The 24,000-nt window shown below is 37.3% G+C and overlaps 1 protein-coding gene across 1 annotated transcript; it reads left to right on the forward strand.

Annotated features, from left to right (window-relative positions):
- Positions 1-10,530: 10,530 nt before the first annotated feature.
- On the forward strand, positions 10,531-20,022 carry LOC137710068 (uncharacterized). The gene is made up of 8 exons (XM_068449023.1): positions 10,531-10,630; positions 10,714-10,735; positions 17,457-17,513; positions 17,611-17,692; positions 19,318-19,413; positions 19,534-19,658; positions 19,743-19,761; positions 19,885-20,022. The coding sequence occupies exons 1-8, from the start codon at positions 10,531-10,533 to the stop codon at positions 20,020-20,022; spliced, it is 639 nt and encodes a 212-aa protein (XP_068305124.1).
- The last annotated feature ends 3,978 nt before the right edge of the window (positions 20,023-24,000 follow it).

Consider the following 24,000-nt stretch of genomic DNA (forward strand, 5'->3'; position numbering starts at 1 on the left):
AAGTTAGGGGAAGTTGGAAGAAGCAGAAGCAGAAGCGGTTGTGTTTTGCTTTGCTTCTTGTGTAATTTGGTTGTGAAACGGCCAAGGTGTACTGACAAATTTGGGTTGTTTTATTAAAAGCCTTTGGGAGTTACTGAGCAAGGAGACAAACAAAAGCCAGTTCCCGTCTCTCTCACCTGTCTCTCTCTCCCTCTCTCTCTCAAAGTTGTTTTTCAAACATCACAGGAAGAGACCAGTCCACTTCTCTGCTATGCTATAAATAGGGCTAGATTTTGCACATTTGCCCCCGTTTTTTGTCATAATTAAAAGGGTTCACCATAAAAGTTTCTTTTTGTTAATTATCACTACACCTCTGACTTTCCCAGGTGATTTTTCAGTGTGATGGAAACACAGAGTAGTACATCATATGTCATCATATAAATATTGTGATATGTGTGTTAAAAATTAATAACTTAAAAAATGAAATTTTTTATCATTTATATAAAAGCACGTAATGTACTATTCGTGTTCTGATCACAATAAAAAATTTCTCTACTTCCCCACTTGGTTTGTCGGCCAAACCAGAATAAAAAATTAATTCATTGATGATAAATAATTGAATTTTTTTTTTAATTAATTAATTAATAATAAATTAATAATTTTTTATTTAATAATTAAAATTACTTAAAAAATCTTTCTCTCCCTCCCCATTCCATCCAAACCTGGAGATGGGTGGTTTTAGCAAACCCACTAATTCTCATGCACACCCACACGCTTCTTTATATTCACCTCCACCAACCCATATATCCAACGAGCTCCCTCTTTCTCTCCCTGGGTTTTTTCATCCGCCATTATCTAACACCACAAAGCTTAAAAGTTTGCAACTTTCTACCATTTTCTAGAGCTTCAAAGCTTGTGAGTAATTTACTGGGTGAAATTCAAATTCGAGTTTTAAATTTTGGGTGCATTTAGGAGTTATTTTTCTTGTTTTGCGGAGGGATTTTATTTTTATGGGATTTTTCAAGAACCAGAGCGAGCGAGCGAGCTCGAATGGTGGAAAACGGCTCTCTTCTCTCTCCCAGAGAAAAAACTCACTTCCTTTTTCTTCTCGAATTTGGCGTATTATGTTGGTGTTATTTTGGTGATGTATGATGTTTTATTGACTGAAATTACTGGATGGGTTAATTGGTATCTTGTGGGAAATTTTGTGAAGCAAGATTTCTATGCATTACACCTGTTTGAGGAAATGTCTAAGAGACCTTTGTATGAGAAGCATCCAATGGCAAAGTTTGTGTGGTCTGTAACTTGCAACACTGCTACAGTAGAATGGAACAATGCATGCCAAGAGGCACTGAACAATAAGGGAACTCTCTTCGATTTCATGCTGCCTAAGGCCTTGCACTTTTGACTACTCATGCAAATTCTGAGTTGCACATTGCCACTTCATGGCAGACGCTCAGGTCTTTTTGGAATGCATCAACCATTACAGACAATGAAAATGGGGTTCTTGTGGGAAAAGGATATCAAAGTTGCTCTATGGGGAGGCAATGCCACTTCTTTCATTTTTTCAGCTTTTGAGTCTTGGCTTGTGGTACAACACAATAAGAGGGGCTTCGAGCAACAGTGGCTTTCATTGACATCTTCCTAGGCTACATCGAATGCTGTTGTGGCTAAGGCAAGGTCTCAGTGGTATTTCCCATATCAAAAAACTCAAGTGTCCATTTTAAAAGCTCAAGTGAAGTCAAGCTCTGTCTCCCCAACTTACATGGCTCACCAACCTGACATCAACAAGAAAATGAGGGCGATTCTCATTGACTGGCTTATTAAGGTCCAAACCTAATACCTAAAAAAAAGTAAAAAATGGGCCAAGATTTAGCTCATAAAATGGTGTGGGCCCCACCAGTAAGAGTGAAGAAACTGATGTGAAGCCCAAATGCCCAAACCTACTCTCTGCATGCGCTAGGCCCAAAACCAACAGGACCTCACCCACGTAGGCATGTGCCCCGCCTGTCAAATGGCTGAGATAGCCTAACGGCTAGTTTTTAGGGGCATTTTGATATAGATGCCTCAAATTTGAATTTTTTAATCAAACATCTATAACTTTTAAACTTTTGATCAAACATTCTTCTACTAATTTTTAATTAAAAATTATGATTTTTATGGTATTTAATTAACCAACTAGTTCAGAAAATAATATCACAAATATTCTAAAATCACCACAAACATCCTATCTTATCTCATCATAATTCATTCAAAATGAATTTTTCTTATTCAAATAATTTGTTGTTTTAAATTCTAAAAACACATAAACATCCTATTAACATACAATTATCAAATATAACATGCACATTTATTAAATATAACGTACCAAACAGATATATTAAATATAATGTACCAATCACTTGGTACGTTATTGGTACGTTATATAAATTTAATTTGGGTACGTATTAGTATTTGCGAACCCGCTTAACTTCGGAGTTCTGATGGAACCCAAAACCAGTGAGTTCCCAAAAAGCCTCGTGCTAGGTAGAGATGAGAATATACATACAAGACTTACAGGATCCACTCTCTTGGGCGATGTGGGATGTTACAATCCACCCCCTTAGGATCGGAACTCCGAAGTTAAGCAAGTTTGCAAAAGGCCTCGTGCTAGGTAGAGATGGGAATATACATATAAGGCTTACAGGATCCACTCCCCTGGGCGATGTGGGATGTTACAATCCACCCCTCTTAGGGGCCCGATGTCCTCGTCGGCACACATTCGGCCAGGGATTGGCTTTGATATCAAATTGTCACATCCCGGCCTGGGCCCCAATCACATCCCGAGCTTAACTCCACCGTAGCATGATATTGTCCGCTTTGGACCCCTACCACACCCTCACGGTTTTGTTTCTGGGAACTCACACGAGAACTTCCCAGTGGGTCACCTATCTTGGGATTGCCCTCGCGCGAACTCGCTTAACTTTGGAGTTCTAATGGAACCCGAAGTCAATGAGCTCTCAAAATGCCTCGTGCTAGGTAGAGATGGGAATATACATATAAGGCTTATATGATCCACTCCCTTGGGCGATGTGGGATGTTACAATTTGGTATTAGAGCCAATCCTTGGCCAAATGTGTGCCGACGAGGATGTCGAGCCCCTAAAGGGGGTGGATTGTAACATCCCACATCGCCCAGAGGAGTGGATCATGTAAGCCTTATATGTATATTCCCATCTTTACCTAGCACGAGGTCTTTTGGGAGCTTAGTGGTTTCGGGTTCCATTGGAACTCTGAAGTTAAGTGAGTTCGCGCGAAAGCAATCCGAGGATGGGTGACCCACTGAGAAGTTCTCGTGTGAGTTCCCAGAAAAAAAATCGTGAGGGTCTGGTAGGGGCCCAAAGTGGACAATATCGTGCTATGGTGGAGTCGAACCCGGGATGTGACAGATGAGATTTCATAAAAATAGCAATAAATTAATGAATATTACTGAGTGCATTTTTTTTACATAGAAATGGATTTAAAAGAATTTATAAAATACTTAAATTAAGAATATACCTGGAATATAAAGTTTAATTAAAAGTGTTGATGCACAAAATCGGCAAGGACTTTGGTACAACAGAAAGTGTCAAGTTTGTGACCTTCGCTAGGTTGCTCTGGTCATTAGTGTGGATAAGAATGTAAATGAATAGAGACAGGGAAGCAAATAACACAAGATGTACGTGGTTCACCCAGATTGGCTACGTCCACGGAGTAGAGGAGTTCTCATTAGTTGTGAAGGGTTTACACAAATACATAGGTTCAAGCTCTCTTTTAGTGAGTTCTAATGAATAGTTTAGTACAAATGACATTAGGGCTTATTGTGGGAGAATGATCCCCTTTTATAGAAGAGAGTTTCTAGCTTTGTTCTGACATTGACACGTGTCGTGTTGTGATTAACCTTTGATATCGACACGTGTCGCGCTGTGATTGGCTTCTGATACCGACATGTGTCGTGTTGTGATTGGCCTCCTGGTTGGAGGAAAAGTCTTGTGGGTCCTTGACGGTATGTTGTTGATCGGTGCTTAGTAGTTTCAGGATTGGTCAAGTATGATACAAATAAAAAGTAAAAGCACTTTAATCAAAAGTTGAAAAGTAACAGATGTTTAATTTAGAATCTAAAATGAGGCATCTAATTCTAATTTATCTTAGTTTTTATGATCCAATAGTCCACGTTCAAATTGTTTTATTTTTTAAATATTTAAATATTTATAGAATCCAACGGCTGAGATCGAATATAATCAAATCTAATGGTAAAAAAAAGATCTAATAGCCCAAATTTAAATCAAACGGTTAAAATAATTAAAAAAATTATTTAACTCAAAATTTACCCAAATTTAGTGATTTTTCAATATTTATTGGAATCTAAATATTTTTTACGTTAAAATGTTCATAAAATTAAATTAGGATGGTGTGTGTATATATATATATTTAAAATTACTTAAAAGAAAAAATTAGCCTAAATTTATTCTTTAATAATCAGGGGCTAAAAAATTTAGGCCAGAAGGGTTGGTATGGAAAAGCTACTTCTGGATTAAAACTTAAATTTTTTGAGCTAAAACTTTTAGGTTTTAGGCCATGGATTGAAGATGGTCTTAAGGGGGGAGTAATGATATGATTTGTAATTAGTGATTAGCTTAATCACTATCAAAAGTTTTAATCTTGGGATTATTAGGCTTATTCCTGTTTTAGTGAAGTTTGTTATAATTGGCCAGTTGGCATGATGAGTTGACACACCCCGACCAAGATCAGGGCGTGCTGGCCGTCACGCGAAGGTGACGTAACCATGTGCACGTGCGGAAGCTAATAGATTAATAATAAGAAGGTACGAATACTTTAAAACTAGCATGCAAAGTACTAAAACAAGTGCTAGCGTAAGTGAGATACAAATTCAGAGCAAGACTACAGCAGTCCAAAAGAAAAGTTGCGACAAAAGTACACTCGAAGGTGACCCTACGCTGGTGAGTGTCTGTCAGAAAAACTGGAAGGACCCTCTGGGAAACCACCGAACTTGCTAAGCAACTAGAACCTGGAGGGGCGCAAAACAAAAGTGTGAGTGGGCAAAAACAAATCTTTTCTAAAACCACTTCGTAAAACACAATCTAACCCCTCGCCGTAAAACCTGTATACTTCCCAGAAAATAACATATATATGTATGTATAGGTATGCCAATCATGCTCAAGGATATGTCAATCATGCTCAAGAACATGCCATGTCGAAATCTCATAATACAATGCAAGTGCTCAGGTATAAATCATAACAATAGCATGTAATCTGGCAGCCGGAGTCACCTAACGTGACCTGTACGGCTGCATATAGAGCTCAAATCTCAAAATCAATAACTGAACATGCCCACGAGTCGGAACCACCTAAAGTGGTCTGTACGACAGGCCTGGGTGTAATACATATGTACGCTCTAGTGCTACGATCACGTGAAGGCTGTGCGAATAATCGCGGGTCACCTACGAGTCGGAACCACCTAAAGTGGTCTGTACGACAGGACTGTGCACCTAACTTAGATCCAAGCTGAGTGTGTGGTGCGGGAGGTGAACATCACGTGAAGGACTGTGCCCTACTATGGGCGGGAGCACTAACACCGGGGGTGCAGGTTATGAGCTCTCTAAGCATCTCAAACCACTACTGAATATAAACATGTATACCACTTACCTGGCACTTACCTGTGCGTCCACAGCACCAAATATGCATATGTATATGTATACCACTACTAATGTATGCAATGATGCATAAACTATAATAATATGGTGCATGGCATAAAACACTTAACCCTTATTAAACAATTTCTGGGAAAATAAATGTATATAGGTATATACAGAAAACAAAAGCCCACTCACTAGTAAGTGGAAGGGTCGTAGCCCCCCTGCCTCGAGTGCGCACGCTCGTCCTCGGGGTACGTGTCACCTATATGCGAAATAACTATAAAAACGTTAACTTTAAAGCACATAACCAACTTCTCGTAATAACTTCTCATACATTGCTCAAATTGGACAAATGAATATACCAACGTGCTCTACACAACCTCAGGATCACAACCATATTTTTAGAAAAATTTTCCTCCGCCGCACGCGCCCCCACGCGCTGGCCAAGACACGGCGACACGCGCAGGCACGTGCTTGGCACGCTGACGGCGTCAACTGACGCCGTGAGGAATATTCCGTTAGTTCTAACGGATTCCGTCAACGGCGTCAGGAATATTCTGTCAGATTTGACGGAATATTCTGTCACCTTCTCCGGCGAGCCCCCGGCGACGTCGCCGGCGCCGGAAAACTGGAAAAACTTCAAATCGTGTTTTCTCACTCATTTCTCCACCATTTTTCACGTTTCTTGAACCATAATGAAGCCCTAGCCTAGTAGAACAACGTTGTACAAGTTTCAAGGGCTAAAAACCACAAGATCATACCTGTCCACACAAACCAAAACCGGCCAACTTCGAACCAAGCTATCCCGACGTCCAAATTCGTCCAACTAAGTACTCCGAGGCTCCTTGGGACACCACCAAGCTAACTGTGAACTTAAAAATCCCAAAAACATGCTACAATAAGTTTGCATGAATAGTACTCAAATCGGACCACCTCGAATCGACGTGAAAACGTTAGAGTTCTCACCTGAAAATGGTATGGTTGCACTCGCACGAGCCTCACGAGTTCGAAAATGTACTTGGTTCCTTCGATCTGTGAACTTTTGAGTGAGTTATGTGTTTGTCCGTACGTTTATGGTGGATGAGAAGGGAAAGGGAGCTCGGGGGAGAGACAGGGAAAGAGACAGAGAGAGACAGTGAAGGTGAGAGTGTGTGTGTGGCCCAGCACCTGCCAACACCACACCAAATAACCAAAAACATGACAAAAACGAACTAGGGACAAATTTGTAATTTCACACGTACGTTAACATGAATTTTGGGACGGGATGTCACATGAGTTGTAACTTGTATAAGTGCACTAACTCTTAGTATTGTAATTAGAACCGTTTTCACAGAAAGAAATACAAACACACAAATATATTGGAGCACTACTCCCTTCTACTTCATCTTCTCCGTTTGCCATTACTATTGCTGCTTGCAGGTTGAATAGGGTCATGAGATTTGTGATCTTATCACTCCGAAAACCCCTTTTGGTCCGTATCAAACACCCCTAGAACCCCGGAAATCTGGGGAGGGAGTGAGGGTAAGGAGTGATGGAGGAGGACGGAGTGAAGGAGGAAACGATTAGAAATGGGAGAAGATGGCAATCTGGGGAGAAGAGAGACAGATTTTTTTTTTTTTCAATTAATAATTAATTAATTTTTTTCAATTAATTTAATTATAAAATAAAAATTAATAATTTATCAATAATGAGTTAATTTTGTATTCCAGTTGGCGAAGGAGTGAGCTCCGCTCCTGCCATGTCATCATTTAACAGCCAAATTGACAGAAAATTTAACGAAGGTCAGACATTGCAACGAATTCATATGTTGAGGTATGACATTGCAATGTTTAAAATATCATGCATGATATTGTGGTTAGACCAATAGTTGAGGTAGCTTTGTGTATTTTACCCTTCTTTATTTGTTAGACTTTGATTAGGATAGATTGACAAAGCTAAATTGTTTAGTACTTGTTGAGGATGTGGAGTGTTATCTCATGCTAAAAATTAATAAATTTTTTGAGGGCGTGTAATATTGGCCACTCTTTTATTACCAATTGGATTTAAGGTAAAACCTTAACTTTCTTGAATATGTCAGAGTCTCAATGACCATGCTAGCTCCACTTCACCTGACATTTGTTGTTTACATGTTTTACTTAGTGTTGCCACACATCAGGGTGTGTGAGGACGTGGAGTTGTTCCACATATAATCAAGGGCGCAACCAAGATAACAAAGTAACTTTGGTTGGGCTGTTAGGTTAAAGTTTTGATTACTAGTGATATTCTATACTAACCTACATTAATGAGAAGGAGTTTGAATAGGGAATTTAGTGGACTGTTAGGATAAAGTTTCCAACTACGGTGGGGTTAAAATGGGTAGGTCCACATGAAAAGAATTAAGGATAAAAAATTAGGGAGGGTATAACCAATTTATGCTCTCCACGTTGTATCGTCTCTTTAACGCACGATTCATTGGACCAGTTGAGAAGTACATTAATTCCAAAATACAATCCTCAATAAATTGTTTTAAGAATGCAACATGCTCATGATTGTGTGAGTTATCCAAGGTCATCAAGAAGCGGTTACAACATAAAGTCACCACTTCTAATTAGGAAATTATTGTTAGAACGCTCAGTATAATGACAATAAAAGTTAATAGATAAAATATTTATATAAAGGTAAGAGACAAACAAATACACATGCGTGTAACTTTCTAGGTCTTAAACACTAGCAAAGTTTTGAAAGATTAAGCATAAAAATGTTTTAGTGATTAACACTATACTAGTGGTAACATTTAGTTCATGAAACTTTATTCTAGGTTTTTCAGGTGAGTAGTTAAGCTAGATAAAATTCTACTCAAGAAAACTACATTAGTAAAATTTAGAGATAAAAGACGTGATCACACCAACTCATGTGCACCGGATTCCATTAGAATTTAGAAGTTAAGCGAATTTAGACGAGAATAGTATTAGAATGATTGACCTCCTCTTTGCCAAAAAAAAAAAAAAAAGGACCGATCAAGTGCGACTCGCTCTAAATCAGAATTCGACAAGCTGATAGCCGTTGCATAACAAGTTTCAAAGTCGATGTCCCACAAGCTTTCAGCGTCGCAAAATTTCCTAAGCAGTGCAACATCTCGTTATGCCAAAGCTTACCCGACAGATTAACGTAGGCCGAAGACACATATTTCATGGGGCTCGTTGAGTGGGTTGTAGTATGGATGCGTGCAAGAATTCACAAAGCCCATGGAGCAAATTGATGTGATGAAGGTTTTGGGCTTCTTGGGGGGGGGGGGGGGGGGGGGGGGCACCTATACAAGCCCATCCTTTTGAGTTCATCAACACATAGGTAGGCAAGAGAGCGATTTGCTACCACGTCCCTTCGACAACCCTTATATGTAAAAATTAGACAATCTGAGTTTGATACTTACAATACTATTATTACACTAGTGTAAGTTCAATATATTGATATTAGACTCATGAGTTTAATATATTGACGCCACACTCAAATTTTTCGGCCCTCTAAATACTTGCAATACTATTGCTACACTAGTGTGAGTTCAATATATTGATATCAGACTCATAAGTTTAATATATTGACACCACACTCAAATTTTTCGGCCTTCTATAAGGTCTTTCATAGTGGGTTGGAAAAAGTGTGATGCTAATACGTTGATCTCATATACGAATCACACTTTTACAATGCCCCAGAAAATTTGAGTGTGATACCAGTTTATTGAACTTATGAGTTCAATATATTAAACTCATGAGTTCAATATTTTTAATTCGTGAATATAGTACCGATATATTGAACTCAACTAATGTAGCAGTAGTATTATTGAAATCAAATTTAGGATGCTTGATTCCTGTATATAGGTATCACACTTACCTAAACCATTATAGAAGGTTTAAGAGTGTGATTCCTATATGAGTTCAAGAGAAATGCTAAAAACACTCTCAAAGTGGGACTCTCCACAGACTCTTTTTCACATCACAGTTTAACATCAATTTTTGTGCCAACACTATAAAACATTGTGCCAAAAGTATAAGATAGCAGAAAGTCCAGGAGAGTCTCCTTAGCATTTCTCATGAGATCAATATATTAATATCACACTCAATTTTTTTGAACTACCATGGAAGTAGACCTAACATTCGTGTTGTTTTTGTGTCATATCAAATATCTTAACGTGTTATGTCGTAACACTCGTTAAAATGAACGGGTAATATGACCAGACTCGAAATTGACCTGTTAGTATTAACGGATAATATGACCCGACCAGTTACCAAGTCCTTTTAGGCCTTTCATGTAGGCTTGATAATTTTTTGTTGGGTTGGGTCATATTACCCGTTATAACGAGTCGAGTTCGGATTGAGTCATATTACTCTTTAATTTTAACATGTATTATACAATACAATCGATTAAGATATTGAGTATAACACGAAAAACAGAACATGAATGCCAGGTACTCAAAACAAACATAAAAACAAAACGTATTCCAGCAGGCCGGACAAAAAGAAAAGGCGTTGAGAGCATGTCATCAACCAATCAAGTAATCCAATCCACCTGGAACTAAATTCTTTTTTGTATCATCGGATTCATCGAAATTTCAAAAACTGGAAATTTCCACGTCATTAAATTCCACGCGGTTGACCATTTAATTATTATTTTTTTATTAATAAATAATAATATTTTAATTATTCGTGTAATCTTCTTACTTGGCTTATTACTTTCCTTTTGTCCTCGTCCATTTGATTTCTTAAAACGGAATAAAACTATAAAACTCTGCCGGAAGACTCTAAATTTCACAATTTTTCCAATTTTCCATTGGCTCTTCGCTTCTTCTACTTCTCCGATTTTCTGAGTGAGGTGTGTTCGGACGACTAGCAGAAGCAGCAGCCATGCCGTCGCAGGAGTACATGGACAAGTTGCAGGCTCGCCAGAACTACCGGAATTTCTGGCACTCCGACCTCATGGGCACAATTCAGGCCGACACTCCCTGTAAATCTCTCTCTCTCTCTCTGTCTCTCTAAATTCGATCGATTTAGTATGTGATATGGTACTGTAAATGTTTGTTGTTGCAGATTGCTGCTTTGCGGCGTTCTGGTGAGCTTTGCTTGTTTCATTGCTACTTCGCATTGTTTATTTTTTTACTGGATTTCTCAATGTAATGTGAGAATATTATTTTCTTGTATCAATTTTTGAATAATGTTTATTTGGTGCTAACAAAATGGAGGGGAATACTTATAGACTATTAGCTAACTAGTTTTATTTATTTGTTTCCGTATAGATTTCGTTTACTTGTCAAAAAAGAAAGAAATTAAGAACAAAACCATCAGAGTGTAGTATAGTGGTGGCAGTAAAGCCGAAAATTGCAGAACCAGATCATAAATTATCCATACTCTAGCCACTTAATATTACGGTTTAATGGTATTCTTGTTCACTTGTAAGTGAGAGGTCTTAAGTTCGATTCTCGCTAAAGACAAATTTGAACCATTATTGCTAGCTCATTATGAGGCTAAGTCCATCCCTCATTTTTAATGTAAATAATATGATTTGTTAAAAATAAAAATCCATACTCTAATACTAGTTAATCATTATACATATAGTGTGGCTCGAGTTCTTTTGCACTGGAGAAAGGCTAATGAACAAGACTAGTATAAGTAGCAACCCCCTAATAAATTGAACTAAAAATATGACTTTAGTCCTTAAAAAAAACACTAACTAATTTTTTTTTTTAAATCCACATAAGCGAATTCGTTAATTTAATATTACTTTACACCTTTTAAAATTTTCACGTGCCTAAAATACCCCTATTACATATTTAGTGTACACAATTAATTGTAGGGAGAGAGTTATTTAAAAATTCATTGCATATTAATTTTAAAAAAGGCTTTGAATTGTCATAAAACTAGAATTTGATTCAGTTTTTTTTCCCCTTACTCTTGAATACTTTTGACTTTATCCGTTTTTTATTAATATATTAGAACATTGTATGTCATTATCTACATGCACATTCATTTACCTACAACAATTATACCATAGTGTAATTTTTTTTTTTGACAAAAACTCGATATTTTATTGAAATCAAATGCACTACATCAACTCCTAGCTGAGGAGGTCCTGAATGAGATCAGGTGGGTCCTTTAACCGTACACATTCATTGCCAATAGAAATGACAAACTTAGCTAATCTATGGGCAACCTCATTACATGTTCTTAGCATGTGCACAAAATGGATCGGGAAAAACAACTCCACCACTTGCCTGACATCCTCCGCTAGCAAACCAAACTCGGACAAATCTCGAGAATAGTTATTGATAGCACCAATAGCGAGAGCGGAATCACTCACCATAATAACCTGTCTAACCTGCAACATCCCCGCTAGCCGAAGGCCCACCAAAACTACCTCAAACCCCGCATGAAGAGCATACCCAATACCCTCATTCCTCCATGCTCCCACTGCTAAAAACTTCCCCATCCAATCCCTTAACATAATTCCCACTCCCCCAGAAAAATGCTCCAGCCGTATAGCCCCATCAACATTGATTTTGCCCCCCCAATCAGAGGGGGTCATCCATTTGAGTTGAGGAGCCGACTTTGGCACACTCTGCACTTCATGGGCTACCAAAAATGCCTGATACCAACATATGACCTTCTATACTACCTCCATAGGTTGTCCACGATGCCCATCCCATACCAAAGAGTTACATGCCTGTCACAAGCCCCAAAAAACCATGCTAACGAGATCACACTTAGCTATTTGATTCTCAACTACTGAAAGGAGCCACTCACGCATCAACGCTCCTGGTTCCGACAAGATACTAACTCGTAACGGAGACCCCAACCACATAGCCTTCGCAAACACACACTCCCAGAGTACATGCCCATCCGTTTCAAGATTCCTTGAACACGCCCCACACTCCATATCAAGGTGCACCCTCTTCCTTGCAAGATTAAATTTAGTCAGAATAATGTCCTTACTAACTTTCCACGTAAAAATTTTCACCTTAGGGGGAATCTTAGCCTTCCATATTGACTTCTAGGGAGGTGAAAAAGCATTGCTCCCTTCCTACGTAGACACACCAACCGAGATAGATTGCACCAACTCCCTAGCCACTGTTAACAGTATACTCACCCCGATAATTATAAGGCCAAACTAACCGATCTGACGGTAAACGAAAAATGATTAGCATAATATTAATTAAACCCACCTCCTCATCCGAAAACAAAGCATGTAACTTAACCAATTTCCATGAGCAAGACTCTGTATCAATTAGCTCCTGGACACGCATATCTTCCTGATCAGTAGCAGCAATAGAAAGGACTTTGAAAGAACGAGGTCTTGGTAACCATCTATCCTTCTATACCTTAATAGACGCACCATTCCCAACAACCCATTTGGAGCCACGAACCAACACCTTCCGTTCCTTTAAAATACTAGACCAGCAATATGAACAACTTTTCGGAATGGTTTCCTCCCAAAAGGATATGATGGGAAAATAATGAGCCTTGAATAGTTATGCCACCAAAGAATCAAGTTGCTGGAAAATACGCCACCCTTGCTTAGCCAAAACCGCTAAGTTAAATGCAAATAAGTCCTGAAAGCCCATACCTTCTCCTCTTTCGGTTTGCAAAGCTTTTCCTAAGACCACCAATGTATCTTCCTCGTATTCGGATCACTGCCCTACCAGAATCGAGCCATCAACTTGTGAAGATCATCACAAAAAGTCCTAGGAAGTAAGAAAAAATTCATAGCATAAGCTGGAAGGGCCTAAGCAGCCACTTTAATAAGAAGTTCACTCCTCACAGTACTTAAGCATTTTCTTTTCCACCCATATAGCCTATTTAGAACCCGTTCTTTGATGTAGGAGAATGTTTGTTTCTTATTTTTCCCCACAAAGGTAGGAAGCCCTAAGTAGCATTCATGTTGCTCCACTACTTAGACACCAAGAAACCCGACCACAGAAATCTACTCTATCGAACCAACATTTTCATTGAAAGCAACACTACTATTCGAAAAATATACCACTTGCCCCGACTCTTGAGAGTATACATCCAATATATGTTGAATAACCGCACACTCATCAAGACTAGCTTTCTTGAATAGAAAACTATCATCAACAAAGAGTAAGTGATGAATATTCAGAGCACCTTCATAAATATGAATACAGCTAAGAGCTCTACACTGCTCATTTTAGGCGAAATCTCTGATGTGGAGAGATAATAGTAAGCGAAATCTCTTTAAGACGATTAGCTAACACTTTAGCCCCAGTCTTATACACTACATTGCATAAACTAATCGGCCTTAGCTGGGTCATATCCTGAGGTTTGTTAACTTTTGGAACAAACGGCTTGGCGTCAAGAAAGACCGAACAACCTCCACCATATCAGCAAAACCCCTTGGGATTGAAAATCTTCCTAAAATAATCCACCACTACATGCTCGATACCATAAGTAGACTTTTGCCAAATCTCAGCCTCATCCCGCAACCACTTCATGGTATTCTTCCTTCCCCGATTCGAAGCATGTTGATGAAATAATTTTGTATTCCGATCCCCCTCATTTAACCATTGTGTTCAAGATTGCTCCCACCAAAATGTCTATTCTCTACTCAACAGTGAATCCAAAGTACCCATTAATTTCCCCCTACACACCTTTAACTCTATCGATGGTGGGTGCTCAAACAAGACACCCAACTTTTCTCGAACATTTGCAATTTCCAATCTCGTTGAACTAAACACATTGTGCTACCACTTCAACAACGCCACTTGCGTGTCATGAATCTTTTCACAAACCTGGAATAACGGCATTCTTGCACTCGGAAAAGCCTAAGCACTTTGAATGACATTCTCACAATCTTGCCATTGTAACCACATTTCCTTAAACCAAAACCTCTTTCCCTTCTTAGCCCGCACCACCGAAGAACTCCGAATCTCCACCAACACCAGTAAATGATCAGACTTGGATGGGTTCAAGTGACACACCCTAGACAAGGAGAACCAAGCCAACCATGAATTAATGGCCAACGCACAGTCCAATCTGCACCTCACCTCATCCTCTTTATTATCTGTTCATGTAAAATCACATCCAACATAACCTATGTCAACCAACTGACAGTTTTGGATCGTAGCTCGAAACCCATCAATCTGACTATCCTTTCTCACATTGCCACCAAGTTGCTTCTACACGCTTAGAATTTCATTAAAATTCCCGAGACAAAGCCAAGGTAAAGACCCTTATTGCCCAAGAGAAGACAACAAAGACTATGATAAATACCGATTCGCCGTCGTTGGATGACCATAGAACCTAGTCAACCGCCACCAATGCTCAATCCCAACCTCCTTGCACACCATGTCTATATGATTTAGCGATGATGACTGAACCTCCAACTCCACATCATCAGCCCATAACAAACATAAGCCACCAGACCTATCATTGCTTGGGACGACAAAACCATTTGTAAAACCCATGATCCTAATTTTTGCCTCCATAACCTTCACATTATACTTGGTTTCACACAAAAAACCAAGCGGGGACGTTGACGTTGGATGATTTCCAACAAAGCTTGAACTGTACGAGAGTCCCCAAGTCCTCGGTAGTTCCAACTTAACGCATTCATTGTGAACGGAGGAGGTGCTCACCGGTACTCCCCACCAATAGACTAGAGCGTAACTTCTTGTACCCAGATGAAGCCCCATCTCTAGCTTGGTGCTTCTCTGATCGTACTTTTTTCTCCCCTACCTGCCCGTCTCAACTTGACTCTAAGTTGGCAGGCAAACTTGAGTTACGAGACGATCGCCTAGTCCCCAATGAACTAGAGCATAACTTCTTGTACTCAGATAAAGCCCTATCTCTAGCTTGGTGATTCTCTTATTGTACTCTTTTCTCCACTACTTGCCCATCACAACCTAACTCTAAGTTGGCAGGCAAACTTGGGTTATGAGATGATCGCCCGTCCTCTAAGGAGACTGCAACCCCATCAACTTGGGAGATCGAAAAACGCAATCTTCTTCTAGTATTTGTACACTGGAAGCTTTTCCTCCCATCTCCTTGACATCTCTTTCTTTCTTCACCTGATCTCGAAAGCTGTTCGTGGGATGCACCATAGATAAATGGGTTTAGGCCAAAAAAATTAGACCCTAGTGGAGACACGGGCCCACAAACCAAATTAGGTGTCACATCCCTAATAGGAAACAAACTACCCAATAATAACCTTGGCCCACCATCTAAGCCTAAAGCCCCATCCCCACTCAAAGTCCCCCCACCAGTTACCTCACACTCCCCCATCACCACATCATGCGACTCCCCACCAAAATTACTAATTGAATTTGCACATAACAGAGCCACTCGCGCCGAAGTTGTCGTTGTCTCTTGATTCCCTTCCCCAAGAGATACCAAGGAATCCTCCCTAATATCCTCCTTTACCAAAATTGGTGTAGAAAGGTCAACTTCCAAATCTGGCCCGCTAACCGTCCCCTCACCCACAACCTCCGGCCCCCAACTAGTTCTTCCTTTTCCGCCAACTTGAATTCTGGCACTTGCACTCGCCATTCACCACCCGCTCCCTCCCTCCCTCCCTCCTACCTTGCCCTCTACCATAGGTGTAATATAATATCTCTTTGTTACAATGGTGCAAAATATTGCATATACTAACAACAAAATGTTCCTAACATATATACTAATACATGGAAAGTAATTTACCAATATTAAGAAGAAACGTAGTTTGATGCATAATATTAAAAATATTATGTTACACCCATGTATATACAATAATAAAACATGCCTAACATATCTAACAATACATGGAAAATAATTTACCTACAAGTCAGAGAAATGTTATTTGGTTGGGTGTAGTATAATGTTTTTTTTAATAATTGGAACAAATTAAATACAACTAGGTGTAGTATAATTTTTATATATTTTAGAAAAATCAATTTACCTACCTACTATTTGAAATGTTCATTTCCAATGATGCAAAATGTTCATTACCTACCTACAAATTAATTTCCAATAATTTACCTGCAACAATTATACCATGGGTATAATGTAATATCTTTCTTTACAATGATACAAAATATTGTATATACCAACAAAACGTGCCTAACATATGTACTAGTACTCGGAAAATAATTTACCTATAACAAAAGAAATGTACTTTGATGCATAATATTAACAATATTATGTAACACTCATGTTTATACATCAAAAAAACGTCATGGAAAATTATTTACCTACAAGTTAGAGGAATGTTATTTGATTCAAAATATATAATATAGGTGTAGTATTTTTTTTTTTTTTTTTTGAAATTTTTTTAATAATTGGAACAAATTAATTTACCTACAAGTTATAGGAATGTAATTTGATTCAAAAAATATAAATATAGGTGTGGTATTTTTTCTTTTAATAATTGGAACAAACTAATATACCTACCAATAAATATGGATACAATTACTGCAAAATATATCACAAAAAAACGTAAATTTTTGGTACGACATGGATACAATTAACGCAAATAGTTTATATATTTTATTTCACTTTTTCTACTAATTTGGATTTGGCATAAATTTAGGAATTTGCGAAACGAACTATAAAATATGAGTGACATGAGTGTAAATAAATTGTATTAATAGGTCAATAGTGTTTCAATGTGGTTGCGGATCTTAAATTTGGGCTTATATTGGATCTTTAAAAAAAGATGGGTTTTTATTTAGAAATAATGAGTTGTAAGGGCTAAAATCTAAATCACCCATGGTTTTGACCATTCGATTAAGCATCGAGTTTTTTCTCCCATTGTGGTGATATTAATTTACTTTGTTTTGATGTAGTGCGCCATGTGCATCATACTTGCTCCGGAAACGAGCACTTTATAATGACATGTCAAGGTGGTTTATACTTTTGATTTTGCTTGAACCCTAATATGAACTGTGTGACCCTCCTTTGATATGAATACAGTGATCATGGCGCTTTTGTTTATCGTAGATATGTATGCTGTGCTGGTTATATGCCCTGTAGCGGAAGGTGTGGGGAAAGTAAATGTCCTGAATTCTGCCTGGCAACTGAGGTATATATAAAATGAATGTAATTTTATGATTTTATTCAAATCCTTGGTTTAACATCTAAATCCTTTGTGTCATAATATTTGTCCTTTTTTCTGGTAGATTTTACCACATTCTTGGTTTTTTCTTACTATCTTAGCTTCATGCCTTTTGTATAGAAAGGACAGATTGATAGCTAATTATGTATGAGTTGAGTATTTCTGAAAGTCCTAAAATCCTGATAGGAGACCGGCCAATAGAAAATAGTGACGATCCCGATGTCGTCCAACGAATTGATTAGCTAAATTTATGCATCTGAAAATGGTTAGATTTAATTTGGTTGCATCCCATGCAGCTAAAAATGCTTAAAGTTCAGCTATATGGGATAGCACTAGGTGAGTTTGCCTATCGTTAATGTGAGCTTTTAGACAGAAAAAGTATTATTAATCAGAAGAAGTATAGAGAAAAAGAAGAGTTAAGGTTTTTTTTAAGGGAGTTTTAACGAAAAGTTGCGGTACTGTTCACTTTAATGAAAAACAATATTTTTATACTAAAAAATTAATCATGGTACTATTCAATTTACCCTTTATTTTGTTCACTTTACCTTTTGGGAATTCATAGGCAGAGAGAAGAATAAGGAAGAGAAAAGAGAGTGAGTACAGAAGGAGATATCAACAGATCCAAACCAAGCCTTGAACAACACTTTTGTTTTGTTTAATTCGTCCGAGTTCTAACTTTTAGATGAGATTTCTTATTTATAAGATTCACATAGAATCCCTACTGACCCTTAGAAATACTATAGAAGACTCTTAACTAGTAGAAGCTCTTAAAAAAAAAAAAAAAAAAAACATAAAGTTTTTAAAATCACACCTATATTTGCTCTTAATAACATCATGAACTCTTAAGTGACCTCTAAAAATAGACTGAATCCAAATTTTATTCAACGATAATGTAAATTGACGGATATTTTTTGTATTTTTTTATTGCCAAGGGCGTTCACTTTGGACTGACTGAAGTCTTCCAATGTGTTTAATCTTTGGCTTTTAGAAAATCTTGGTTGTTTTCCGAAGCAAACTGGTATTCCATCATCTGATAGATTCTCTTGCCACATGTGGTTTGGCTAATTAAGCTCCTCCGAAACATAGAATCATAGAATATAATAAGAATTAGTGCAAAAGAGAAACATAACAAGTTGCTCAAATTTGGTTCTTTCGCCTCTTGGTGCCTGTCTTCTAATGGCGTGATCAGAATCTGGTTCATTTGTTCAATGCTGTACAAACAAACCAATCCATACGTTATCTGAATTTCATGGGTCATGAATATCATGACTTTGTTCAAATGTGGCTATAGTGCAGTTCAATTATGCCCAATAAAGTAGGGCTTTCAGTTCATGGAGTTTTCCATAAGCAATCAATTATATGGAAAGAGTAATTGAAGCCTTGAAGGTCAAATTTGCTTTAGGGATTGAATTTTAGTGTACAGACTGCAATGGACTTGTTTAGGTGTTTTATTCTTTCTTTCATTTGTGTACGCAAACAATCTTATTTAGGGTCAATTACACGGTTGCCATTATTTTATTACCTTAAGTTGGAGCTGCACAGAGCTTCTCTTCCCGTAGTTTCTAATTTTCATCCTATGCTTGACGTTCCAGGTTTTCCTGTGCTTTGGGAATTCAGTGGCCTCAACCCGCCATCTGTTGCAAGATGAATTCAATATACAGACAACGCAGTGTGATAATTGCATCATTGTAATCTCTCCTGCAACACAATATTCTGGTTTATAAATCTTTGTAGCAGAGCTCCATTGTGCTTTCTAATTTATAGTAATATGCTATTCAGCTGTTAATTACATTTCTCCTTGTTAACAGGGTTTCATGCTCTTCCTAAAACAAATTGCGTGTATCTTTTCCATAGTTGCGATGATTGTTGGAAATCAAGAAATCTCACGGGCATCTCATTTGTTGAGTTGTCTGTCTGACATGGTGTACTGCACGTAAGTTCCTTTCTTTTTCCCATTGAGCATTCTCAACCAACGTTGATTGGAAGTTACTAATTTTGCATTTGCTTTTTTCTGCAGGGTCTGTGCATGTATGCAGGTAACCAAATGGTTTTTTTTTTTTTTTTCCTCGTAATTCAATTTTAAAATTCCGAAATGTGAAACTAGAACGAAAATCAGGTGAACCTCATCGTCAGCTGACTTCTGACTTGGGATTTTGCAGACACAGCATAAGATTGAAATGGACAAACGAGATGGCCAGTTTGGACCGCAACCTATGGCAGTGCCTCAGTTTTTGCAGATGTCTCGCATTGATCAGCGAGTTCCACCCTCAGTTGGATATCCACGATCTGGCCGTTAAGTCTAGCTGATTTTTAAGATATTTATGCATCCAATCTATGGCGGGCGTTTTATTGTGTTGTGTTACATGTTGGTTTGCAAGTATTGTCACTTTGAAGTTCCAACTTGCGTGTCTTCTTAGATATACTTGCACGAGGGTTGACTGATATATCAGTTATTGATTTATATGTGCTTTGCTTTTTATTATTTAAAATTTAAAACTCGCTCACCCTGAAATACAAATACGAGCTTTTCGTCTATCTTTCATTTACTTCTTTCCTACTCATGGTTGTTTGTGTGGATTTGTTTAAATTTGCGAAATCATCTCTCACACTCATCACGTGTTTACCTATTTGTAATTGGAATCAAATCAAGGAGTTTGAATCCAATTACGAGTATTCAAGTGTTTACTAATTAATCAAAAGTAAAATAAAACTAAAAAAAATGGTTTTCCTAAACCATTATCTTTTCTTTTTTGGGTCTTCGTTACATATTTATAGAAGAGGTGTTTGCACACCTGCGCACTTGGGTTGTGTGCATAATCCAGGTGGATGTGTATTGAAAACGTATCCCTACCATATTGATATTATAGTGTATTATTATTATATTGTCAATAAAATGGAATACATCATAAATACAGGTCATGTGCAAACCGTAGATGTGCATGGGAGCATTTATGAGTCATAGAATATCGAAATATGTAGAACATAAATCCACTAGCAAGCAAATCATTCCTCAATCCGCCCCACCCCGACACTGTTATTGTTGCCTATACTGTAATTTAAGGCTTACAATGGGTGATTTAAATTGTGGCATGTGATTTTTTTTATTCATACATAAGCTTTCTTGATTAAAAAAAAAAAATTGTTACATGAGATAAACATAAAAACAAGTTATAAATAAGCAAGTGGACATAAAAGGCCAAACAAGGTATTTGATAGCCCAATTAGACTTAGTCTCGACACAAATCATTTCCACCACAACCACCATTGACCTCGCCAAGTTACCAATAAATTGTTGCATGTTATAGTGGTGAGAAAATGATCATTTGCCAAGCCATTTTCAACAATCACATGGTCTGTTCTATGAGAAATGAAGACGAATTAGAAAACTTACTTGTTAGCGTGTTCAGATATTTTCTTTGTTGAATTTTTGTTCCTTTGTAAGGAACGAAAATGTCGAGAAAACCCATATTTTTGTTAACATCATTCGTAGCCATGCTGCAAATAGTGCAAACTGTTGCTGCAGGTGTCTACTGCTATGTAAAACCTGCTATCTGTTGTAGAATTATGTCAAATTTTGCATCAATTTTCTTTTCCATTTTTTTCCATTTGTGCAGACATGTTAGGAAAACCTGCTGATAACTCAAAGATGCCCTTTTATTGTGAATGCTCTGCTGCCCACTGTTGAGATTCTATGGGCATCCTATCAAACAGTTCAAACGCCTCTCTTGCTGATTTATTTGACAATGATCCTCCAGCTGATGCATTAACATGGCTCTTAGATAAGATTAAGTCCACAAAAAAAAAAAAAAAATATTCATTTGTGTATCTGCATCAATATTAGCGTGAGGACATTTCATGTACTTATATGTACATCTCTCCCATGCTTCATGAAACTCCTCATTTTGAGTGAATGCCATAATCTCTATCTTGTAATTCAATGTCTTGGATGTTGAATAATACTTGTTCAAGAACTTTGTATGTAATTGTTGCCAAGTAGTAATGCTATTAGCTGGCACGTGAATAACCATGTTTCTGCCTTATCCTTTAAAGTGAAAGGGAAAAGATGGAGTTTAATAGCCTCAGAGAGAAACCCCTGATTAAAATATTTTTGCAGCCCACTATGAACTTTGCAATGTGTATATTCGCATCCTTGTTTGGCAGCCCACGAAAGGTTGGTAAAATTTCAAGCATATGGTGCTTGATCTCGAACGCATCACACTCTTCCTATGCGGGGTACACAATACAATTTGGAACATCATTTGCACGAATATCCAATGACTCTCTGAGTGGCATGCCTGTTGCAGGTAATGCTGATGCCATAGTAAACTCCTTGTCCACAAAATCAGCAAACATGTTATGCAGAAAAGTGTCCTACAGTGAACAGTCCCACTCCAAATTACTTTCCTGCAACCGATGTCGCAATGTGCGCTTCGGTTCTGGATCAAACTCTGCAATTTGGGCAGTTTTTGATCTAGTCTGGACCATGCAGGTTGCAGAATCTGCAACAAAACGAAAATAATAAAAATTTTTGATTTTTGATTTTTTTTGTTGATGAAAAATAATTAATCAAGAAAAGTGTAAACACAAATTATGTAAAGTAATCCCTGGCCGAGGTGCCAATTTCTTGATATGATTTTTAGGACCTATGTAAAGAAGGTTAAAATCACACAAAATACTTGCAAGAGTATAAGGTTGTTGTAGTATATATGCTCATGCAAGGTCGTTCTCCCAAAGGACTATTTGAATAATTTATGTAAAACCAATTCTTAATTAATTACTTAAATCTAGAAATTGGGAAAGGAGATTTTGATTTTGGGTAATATTAAAAACAAATTTTAATTAAAAACCAAGTAGCAAATTCGGCCAAAATTAAGAAGATACAAGAAAAGAGTTTTGAATACCAACTTATAAAAGCATTAGGGTTCCGCCATCACCTAAGAGTTTTGAATACCAACTTATAAAAGCATTAGGGTTCCGCCATCACCTAGCAATCCTACATATTTTTTTTTTTTTTTACCAATTACTTATGATCTACACATGCCACTTTGAAGGTTAGGTTTTCCTAATATATATTCTTCTTGGAACCTCCAACATAAAATGTATGTTTAACATACAATCCGTCCGGACGTTTGGATCAAATATGAATATGAGAGACTCATTATGAAAATCCTTTAAAAAACCATGCAACCCTTAAGATATGGTGTTTATCTTAAGTGAAATTACAATTATTAATCACAAGAAGCCATCGTCAGTTTTAGGGAATCTTTCGACCAAAATTGTCAAATTACTTTTCTAAAGATCCTAATGGTGATCAAGCATTAAAACTATTGGATAGTTTAAAACAATAATCAATAATTCAAAGCGTGCATGTAATCAATCACAAGTAATCAAATAATTACATATTCATGCTAAGACTTAAGGCCAAGCCCTAGCAAAACGGATTAATAACGCATATTCATAATTGAAATCATTGAAAATATTATTATGAAGAAAAAGATCGAAAACACATTAAAGTAAAAATCTGGAATTCTCCAAGAACCCTGGCCAATTTCCTAAAGTCACATAAAAGAAGAAGAGGTAAAAAACTAGGGCCAGCCAAAGCCTTATATCGCTTTACATAAACGATCCCTCAATAAAAGTCCTTGGATCCAACTAGGGAGAAAAACTTGTGCGGGGTTTGGCTTGCTACTGAACGATGCTAAGTGGCACTACTATCCACTCAAAACTTGCCACGTGGTAAGGTTTAAATATAATTTTTTCCATATATTATATTTAAAGTTTTCATAATAAATATTCCTAATAAATATTCTAATTCATCTAATCTTCTATAATTTTCCTTTCTTTATCTGTCTCATTTCCTTCTCAGCTTGTCCCACTCATTTTCTTGCAATTATTCATAAATATATGCAGGAATAAGGAGAAAAAAAAAATATCACTAAAGAACCAAAGAAACCATCAACCGTGTTTTGATTGAGAAAACCAACCACCCTATAAAACCATTGCCTAGATGCATTTTGAATGAACCAATAGAATCATGGAAGCATCTTTATCTCTTATTATGAGGTTTGAATTTCTGTACAACAAATTATGAGAAAATTTTCATTTGAAAATGGTAGATCGAATTTGTATCATCTTTGTTGGACAATAGACATTCCTGTGTTAATCAATCAAGTCAAGTTCATATGATAAAATCAGTTACTAAATTGAAAAAAAAAAAAAGACAAAATCGGTTGCTTTCTAGTTTCCATGATATGAAAAGTTAGATAAGGTGCGTT

The sequence above is a fragment of the Pyrus communis genome, chromosome 12 (genome assembly GCF_963583255.1).
Source record: "Pyrus communis chromosome 12, drPyrComm1.1, whole genome shotgun sequence".
Classification (NCBI taxonomy): Eukaryota; Viridiplantae; Streptophyta; class Magnoliopsida; order Rosales; family Rosaceae; genus Pyrus; species Pyrus communis.